General features: G+C 45.1%; 1 protein-coding gene across 1 annotated transcript in view; it reads left to right on the top strand.

The window, feature by feature from the left end:
- The first annotated feature begins 125 nt into the window (after positions 1–125).
- The window catches only part of PTDSS1 (phosphatidylserine synthase 1), a 62,815-nt gene continuing 53,601 nt past the window's right edge, over positions 126–9,339 (top strand). The window contains exon 1 of the mRNA XM_045805906.2: positions 126–440. Within this exon, the coding sequence (XP_045661862.2) occupies positions 262–440 (179 nt within the window). The 5' untranslated portion in view covers positions 126–261. The remainder of the gene's footprint in view (positions 441–9,339) is intronic.

Raw genomic sequence — 9,339 nt, 5'->3', positions numbered from 1 at the left:
AAGACCCCATGAGTCCGTAGAGATGCTGTTCCCAGAACGTCGGCGGCCGCACAGCCGGCGGCGCCCCCCCGTCCGAGGCCGCGTTGGCGGCGCCGCGACCCCGCCCTCCCGCGCCTGTCCTTCCCTCGGCTTCCAGCCTTTGCTCCGCGCCAGACCCGGCCCCGCCGTCCGGCTGCCCGCCCGCTGCGGCTCGTCACCTCCGGGGTCCCAGCCTCCACGGGCCGGGACCGCCGACGCCTCCGCAGGACGGGGAGGCGGGCCATGGCGTCCTGCGTGGGGAGTCGGACCCTGAGCAAAGATGATGTGAACTACAAGATGCATTTCCGGATGATCAACGAGCAGCAAGTGGAGGACATCACCATCGACTTCTTCTACCGGCCGCACACCATCACCCTGCTCAGCTTCACCATCGTCAGCCTCATGTACTTCGCCTTCACCCGGTGAGACGGGCCGGGCCGCGTGGAGGGAGCGCCTTTGGGCGAAGGGAAGGGGCTGGCGGGAGGCGGTGGTGAGGAGCGTGGGCCGGTGGAGCTCTGGATGAGGAATCGGGCTGGCTGTTCCACGCACACACTCGCAGACCCACCGCCCATCAGCTCCTCCACCGGCGCGGTGTCTCACAGCACACCCAGCTTCCTGCCCTACAGCTCTTCTGGACTGGCGTTTGCCCGTGCCCTCCAACCCCCACCCTCAACCCCCACCCTCAACCCCCACCCTATACTACCTCTTCCTGTACAGCGCTTCGGGCCACATCAGGAGCACTCGGGGGTCACCTAGCTCGATCCCCACCTCTCCTGTCGTACTGAGCATCGCTCCCTGCACACCTTACGACGCGGCCCCCTCCTCTCCAGCCCCCGTCCCTACCGAGCACACCGTATGAATCATCTCTTATGCACCGCTTTCAGCACATACAGCTACACGCTGAAAGCACCCGGGTCCACAGCGTTTTCACGCACCATACACAGGCCCAGGGCACAACCAGTACCCCTTCCTGTGGGATCTCCTCCCGTATTCACTACCAGCCATGCACAAAACGCACATGTGAGTTGCACTACACAGTCTTTCCCATGCAGCACCTCCGGTATGCGGGGGACACAAACCATCTAGCATAACCCTTCCCCCAGCCTCAAACAGGACCACAACACAAATGATGTACATACAAAGCAAAGCTGACCCTTCCCCTTCCAGCGCAGCAGCTACCTATCACCTCTTGTGCACATTGCTACCCGATGAGATATTGTCAAGCAATTGTAGCAGTGCCTGGTGCATAGTAAATGCTATGGAAGTGATAAATAAAACACATAAACCTCAGCATAGCACAGCTCTTTTCTCCCTGAAAACACACACACACACACACACACACACATACACTCTCACACAAAGCTCATCTAATACATACTTGTGCATAGGAGCTACCCAGCCCAACTCTTGATACATCATGTAACTAGTCACCCTAGTGGCCCCTCACCCCCAACCCAGGGAAATAGTCCATCCCCGGTTCATAATGACATGAACACTATGGGTCCAACTTACAAGGATTTGTATTTTCTGAATGAACCTCTTTGAAGGAAAGGCATACCTACCACACTCTTATGGCTTAAAAGATCAACCAGAGAAGTGTAGTTTTGGAGCCAGACTATTGACTTCAAGGGTCTTTTTGTCCATGGTTGAGTTCCTTAACCTGTTTCTGAGCCTCAGGATCCACAGTTGTAAAATGGAGATAAAATATGTACTTACCTCATACGGGTTTATGAGTAATAAATGAAGATGTGTGAATGCACTTAGCAGAGTACCTCATTCACAACGCACAATTAATGTCAGTTACTTCTCTCAGTATTTTTATCCAGCAATCAATGGTTCTTGTTCCAGGTCAGCAGAAAATGTGAAGAAGTATATTGAGTGATCACAAGCGTTGGAGCTTCTGGTATTTAGTGGGTGGGGATTAAGGACACCAAATGTGTTGTCACACGTGGGACAGCACTGCACAACAAAGAATGAACTGTCCCTTATATAAATGCTTGTGTGTGCACATATACCTGTAAGATACACACGTATATACACATGCACACCTGCACACATGCAAGTGCCAGGTTGCCTCCATTGGGAATCACTGCAATCTTTCATATTTTCATAAAACTAAATATCTTCCCACATCACACTTTTTCCTCCCTCCACAATCCATTTGACTCTTCATTCTTATTTCGTGTTTATCTGTTTCCGTAAGTCTACCTAAAACTATAAACCATATGTAACAATTACTCTTAGTGATTAAGGGATACAGCTACTATGACTGTAAAGTCTTCTGCTAGTTCTGTGCAGTGGGATAAGACCAGACCTTTCCATAGTATCCAACCAAGAACATATTTCTAGCCTGGGAGAAAACTCATTCTTGTCCCTAATTATGGTTACTCTCAAATACTTCATTTGTCATGTCATCTGATTTTAGCACTTAAAGCCATGTGGCCACTTAATTTTGCTAAGCCTCAGTTTCCTTATTTATATGTAAAATGGAAATATCTAATAGTACTCCATAGGATTATCTGTCATGAGGATTCAACTCATTTTTTTAGATAATCTGTGTGTAGCTCAGTGCATGCCAAATAGTAAGTGCTCAGTAAACATTAGCCATAGCTATTACATCATTTCATTGTATGCTAATGTCTTCTAAATTATATTTGTCATGGAGTGAGGATGAAGTATGCTCTGTTATTGAGAAAAAGGATGAAGGCAGTGAAATAGTGGACATCGCTTTGCTTGGATAACATACATGTCTGTTTAGTGTTAATTTCAGTATAACTTCATCTCCTGTGTGGGTAGACAATGATGGAATTAGTGCGGGGGTTTCTTTGGAAATAAGAAAAGTAATTGTGGTATTTTGTTCTAAATAATGAGAAAAAGAATGAGCGGTTTGTTTCAGCCTTTTATCTTTAATATTATTCTAGGCCCTCTAAGAATAGATCTCTCTTCCTCTTTTCTAACACAGAAAGTCACATTCTTCTGTAATTTCCCTTTTACAGCATATTCTGCCAAAGCAGTCGAAAAATTGCAGCAGAGAATATGAATTTTAACAGCTTGTCAGAAGTAATAGAAAAGGCATAATCTGAACCTCACACTATGGCCTTTTCCAAAAATAATAATCATTTTATTTCTTCCAATAATTTCATAAAGAGAAGCCATATATTGAAGAACTCATTAATAACAAGTTTCACCTTCTATAAAATCATAAGCACCATTAATGCAGTTGGTACTTACTATCTCTTATTCATTTTTTGTGATGATTTGTGACCCTTTAAAGTGGGACATTACAGTGATCGCTCTATCTTTCTCCATAAAGATTGAAAGTAATGACTTCTTAAATGAAAATTATTCATTCTGTGCTCTTTTGTAATGATTGTCTCCAGTACCTTATACTTATTTTATAACAGGACTTTAGCTGGATGACTCTTCAGTGCAGTTCTTCAGCAAAAGTGAAAAAGTGTGTTTTTCAAGGACTAGTGATGTAAGAGAACAGGAGATCGAATACTTTCGGGGTGCTGTATGACCAGGAGGTGAGCACTAGTGGCTAGGTCCTGTCACGTGCTGCAGGCACAGCAAGAGTTTCGGATCATGCAGGATTAGATACCACGCACAGAAGACTGAGACCGGTTTGGGTTTGTCAAGTAGTTCTTTTGTTAAATAGCAACTAGGCCAACTCACTGTTAAATCATAGTGTTTTGAATCTTCTGTCTCTTTCACTATCATTAAAAACAAAGCCACCGAATCATCCTCCCCAAGCTCATTTTGCCACATTTTAGAATAAGTCTTCCTATAAGATAAATGCTTTGGCATACGTCTTGGAAGTTTGTTCAGCCAAAATGGGGCAAGGAGAACCTTTGTCTCGAGTTCAGAGTATAATTACTGAGGTGCTTCATATTTGTTCTGCCTTCAGAGATTGGCAAACTTGGCCATCGTGAATGGCCCTCGTGGCAAAACTCAAACATCAGATTTGAAAACACCTAAATGTACTAAATCTGGTTCACAGCAGCCCACCCTGTCCTTAAGAGGCACTTGGCAATAAAACCGTGGAATCCGCCTCTCCAGGAGTGCTTGTCCGACAGCCTCGTCCAGTCGTCCCTTAACCCAGAAGAGACTGCCTTCCTGCAGCTTGCTGTCCCCGTGTGCTTATTAGTCTGTCTGCGCTAGCTTTCTCCTTGATAGGAGGCCCAGGAGACAGAGGAGGGCAGGGACGTGGACAGACCTTGGGTTGATTTGTTCTTATTTACTTGCTAAGAGTGGTTTTGATTTCATTTCCCTTAGTGGGCTTGGAGCTCCCGTTCTTCCTCAGGTCCCTGAGCCTTACTTAGTTCTGCCTTCTTTGTCACCCCTTCTCATGGAGACCTGCCAGCTTTCTCCATTCTTTCCCCTTTAGCCCATATAAATCCCAATAGAAAATGTCTCCTGATACTGCCGATTCAGTTGTCTTGGTTCTTTTTCCTTTATGTACATCATGTTCTTTCTCTCCCATTAACAGAAGGCCTGGATGTCCTTGTTCTCTGACACCAGCTCTATTAAGTGAGAGTCCAGAGCGGCTGTGCGCTGGGGTTCAACCGGCCTGCGGGGGGGGGGGGGGGGACAGACAGCACACTGTCAGGTGGTGCCCTCTGATGAGGTCCAGTTACCAGTGATCTTCACATTTCTCTTCCCCACTTCCTGTTTGAATCATATTTCTCCTTGGATTTCAGTAAGCATCTTCTGTATCCTTTCTCATATTTACGTCTGGTGTTTTAGGTCCCTAATACAATTATAAGCTTATTGGAGGGGAAAATGTATCCTGTGTTTCTTTGGGGTCTCCTGTAGGAAGTAGGTTCCTAGGTGACCTCAGATGTTTATTTGGTTTAAATGCTCCCTTACCTCAGAGAGATTACGTACCTACCAATTGCTACCTGGTGTTTAACATTTTAGCTATAATTCTGTTACCAAGAGTAATACAGTTTGTCTTGCGATAATAATCCCTGTAGCCTCAGGTTTTTGTAGGGAAGTTAGCAGTTTTTCAGTCTCATTGAATCCAGAAACCAGGGCTTATCCAGTCAGCCACGACTGCTTCCTGAGCTCTTGGCCCTGGTATCCCGTGTAATTCAATTCTGTAATTCAACAGTCCGGGTTTCTGCTCACCTGGAGTAGATCTAGTTTATTTTCACCAGGTCTCACTGGGCCTTCACAGCTCTTAGAGCTGCTCTCTTCTGCCCAACCCCAGGCCTTGGCTTGGCAATTCCCTTATCGTTTGGGATAGTATGCCCCCAAATCTTTACTCCAACTCCCTCCCATTTGTCCTCCACACTTCTGCCCTCATGACCTTCTAAGACAACTTTGGGACCCCATCTGTCCCTTGCATACAGTCTGTCACTGCATCCCCATCACCTGTAGAGAATGCTGGCTAGACTCTGAGGTCTTTCACTGTGGAGGAGTTCTGCTTCTCCAGCCTTGTACCCCCACCCCTGACACCTGCACGCAGGGCACACAGGCAGGCCCAGATGGCTCACCGACCCCAGTGCCAGGCTGGCAGCCCCCTGCTACTGGAAAGCACGCCCTGGTGCCACCTGTCTACGCATGAGCCCATGGCATCCTGCACAGTCCACCTGGATGGGCTCCTTCCTGGATACCTTTCTCAACTGCTTGAAGACATGTTTATATACTTCCAAATATTGTTTATTATTGTATGTCTCTTATGGGCATTATAATATTTGTCACTGTATCAATTTCTTGAGGCCAAATACCTTAATCCTCCCAGGATACACACCTAGTAAATGCTAAATGAATCAAATACAAGAAATAATTTATCCAATAAGAACTTGAAAAAATATCACTCTTCTCCTTTAGTTGATAGATCTAAGATAACTCTCAGCAAAGATTGTTGTAACTTACTATAAATTGAAATGAATGTAGTCTTTAAAGACAGTACGAAAGCTAGTCAACATCGATGCACCTTGTAACCTGGGACTAGGTTTTCCATTGCGAGAGAGGATCCTTAACAGGGACCGGCCTTACCAACGTGAGCCTACCTGTATGTCTCAATTTCAAGGACTCCTACTAAAGGGAAGGGAGAGAGAAGATAGGGGAGGGAGGACAACCTGCTTAGCAGCCTTAGGTGTCCTGGTGAAAGGTTCCTGACTGCCTGGCCACAGGGAGGAAGCCTTGTCAAGGTGGCATGTAAGTCAGTACATGGAGTTTGCTTCAGTTTCCCGAAGTCAGCCTCACCCACTGCCTATAGTCAGACACTAAACTGACACAGAATCTGAGTCCAACATTTTTTCTGAGTGCAAACTTTTTTTAGTTCAGGGATTTCCTTCCACCTTTCCTGCTTTTAGGACCTTCTCTGTTCTCTGGGTAGTTAGTTCCCTATACGGGCTGAAACAGCATTGGACAGAAGGAGTTGAAGTGTTTGAATATTTGGCCATCGCCACCAGGACAGGAAAGCCACTGTTAGTGGACTCCGTGGGCTCAGGCTGTGCTTCACCCTTACGTGACTTGAGTCGCTGGGCCCACTCAGCCACAGCATCTCGCTCATTCTGGCTCCCACTATATTGACAATGCCTGCCGCGTGCCAAGGATTGTGCTGGGCGCCGGGAGGTGCCACAAAGGAATAAGATGGGATGCGTGCCCTCTGGAGCTTAAATGACAATTTTATTGTAATCTGCCCATTCAGTATTTTCACTGTATGTAGTCAGGGCTACCCACACACACTTCCGGAGCACCTCCTAAATTTGGCAGAGAGGGAAAAGGACTTTGCCTCCCCCCCTCCCCCCAGCCTGTGTCTCTTATCATTTTGGTAAATGTAGCAGTCTTGACCTAGAGCCAGTATTTCAGAAGCCCTGGCTCCTCCTTCCACTCAGCGTCCTATTTGTGTGGAACTGTGGGCCAGATAAACCAAGAGCTTTATCTCCTTCATCCTTCAAGTCAAGATAATACTCCTCCACAGAACTGTGGGCCAGTTAAAAGAAAATGCCAGCTGCGGAAGTTGCTTGGCAAGTTCAGAGCACCAGAGGCTGAGACCTTTGTGGCGGGTGGCTGCAGTAGACCTCGGGAAGAAGTCAGGGCTGTGGTCAAGGTTGTCGGAGCCCGGAGCGTTGGCAGGGCGGGGTGCGGGCGGGGCGCTGGGCAGCAGCCTCACCAGCCAAGCATTCCGTTCTTTCCGCGCACCCGCCTCCTGGAGGGACCGCTGTCACCGGTCTAGCTGAGCTGTGGCGGGTACACGCTCTCCACTCTCAGGCCGCCTGTGTGCGAGGCTGGGCTCTGATGGCGCTCACATTCCTTCTGAAGCTCACCTGCTCACCCTCCCGTCTTGGATCACAGAAGTCTGATCTTGTGCTGTGTATTTTCCATTCATCTAACAACACCGCTGTCCGTCTTTGATAGGCTTTTTTTAACCCCTAATTAAATACAAAACTACCAACTTTCAGACCCCACTGCTACTTTTTCTTAGGTTTAATCAGCCTTTTTTTTTTCTCCTGAAACTGAGCCATCCATTTGATCCTGTCTTTCTAATAAAATCACTCAGAATTTATGAAATTGCAATTTCATTGGTTTTATATCCTTTTTTTTTTATTACTGACCTTAAGGTTTTATACATTTAATGTTGAGGTATATTTTCAAGCATTTTGACTAGCAAGTAATTTTAAATAGAGACCAATGTGCTGGTTTGCCATAACCCTTTGTTTAGGTAAATTTTAATTAACTGTGTCCACATTGCTTGAAATCCAAGCTTTACCAAAGGGTGAGTGGAGAAAAGTCTCCCTCCCGCTCTTTTCTCCCCCTTGGAGGAAACTAGTGTTGCCACTTCCTGGGTAGATTTCCAGAGACACAGTGTGCAACTGTCTGTACAAGTTATAAGTTGTATGCACATACACATGCCCCCTTTTTTGAGCCAGATATTTGTTTCCCGTACTCAACAGCTTGCTTTGTTTATCTCATGGTATCTCTTATTCTGTAGCAGTCAACTTATAAAGAGCTTCTTCGTTCTTTTCCCAGCTGTCTCGTATTCCATTATGAATAAATCTGTAATTTATTTAATCAGTTCCCATTCAGTGGACATTGATTTAGCTTGTTTCCATTCTTTTGCTAATACATATAATGCCACAGTGAACAACTTTGTATCTATGTGATTTTTGCGTAAAGGAGGGTATATCTGTGGGATAAATTCCCATTCGTGGCAGTGCTGAGTCACAGGGTATATGCATTTATAAAGTTAATATGTTGCCAGATTGCCCTACATTATTAAGGTGGTTTCAATTTATACTACCACTGGCAATGTGAGAGATTACCTGTTTGTATTTTTCTTCATATCCTCTCCAGCTCATTCAATTTTTCCCTTTGTCATAGGTACATAAAAAATGGTCTCTTGGTGTTGTTTTAATTTGTCTGTCTCTTATCACGAGTGAGCATCTTTTCACTTGCCTGAGAGCCCTTGGATTTCCCACCCTGAACTGTTTCTTCATATCCTTCGCCCATTTTTCTGTTTGTTTTTCTTTGTCCATTTGTTGTTCTTTTTTGTTCTGCGAGTGCTTTGTGTATTAGGGAAATGAATGAACTCTTTGCCTTGATCTAAGTTCCAAGTTTATCACTTGTCCTTTACTGATTTCTTTGTCCTGCAGATTGACCAGTTATTTTTTTCCTTTGTGATTTCTGGGTTGTGTCATACTGTAGAAAGGTCTTCCCTGCTCTGGAATTGGTGTGTTTTGTTTTTGTTTTTTTAGTCCATTGTTCCTTCCAGAACTTTTTTGGGGTTTTGTTTTTTGGTTTTTGGGTTTTGTTGTTGGGGTTTTTGTTTTTGTTTTTTTTTTAACTTTTATTCCTTGAATCATCCAGAATACATTTTAGTATAAAGTGTGAGTTACAGAATCAACCTTCTTTTCCCAGGCAACAGTTAATTTATTTCAGCCTTGCTTTTATTTTATTTGTGACCTACAAATGTGTGCCCTGTCAAACTCTCTTATACCATCCCTGTACATCTAACATGAGTCAGATAGATTTAGGATGACATAATATTTTTAGGAAGCAGCTTGGCATAGGGAGAGATCATCATCTTCAGAGTCTAACAGACCTGGTTTCAAATGGGGACTGTGCAACTTCTTACATATGTGGGCTTGGGCAAATTAAAATTACGTAACCTTTCTGCGCCTTTGGTACCTCATTTGTAAAATATGGTTGATAGTACCCCATTTCACAGATGGGTTATGACAATTAGAGATGATGTTTAGAAACTGCTTGTTCAGTGCCTGGTACACAGTTAAATATTGATAAATGCGAGCTGCTACTATTGTCGGTATTGTCACCAATATCAGTAGGGTGATGTTGGCCAGAATGAGG

This window comes from Ursus americanus, chromosome 9, assembly GCF_024610735.1.
Source record: "Ursus americanus isolate L20-20 chromosome 9, mUrsAme1.1.p, whole genome shotgun sequence".
NCBI lineage: Eukaryota > Metazoa > Chordata > Mammalia > Carnivora > Ursidae > Ursus > Ursus americanus.
The sequence above is the reverse complement of the archived record's forward strand: the minus strand, read 5'-3'. Positions and strand labels throughout refer to the sequence as shown.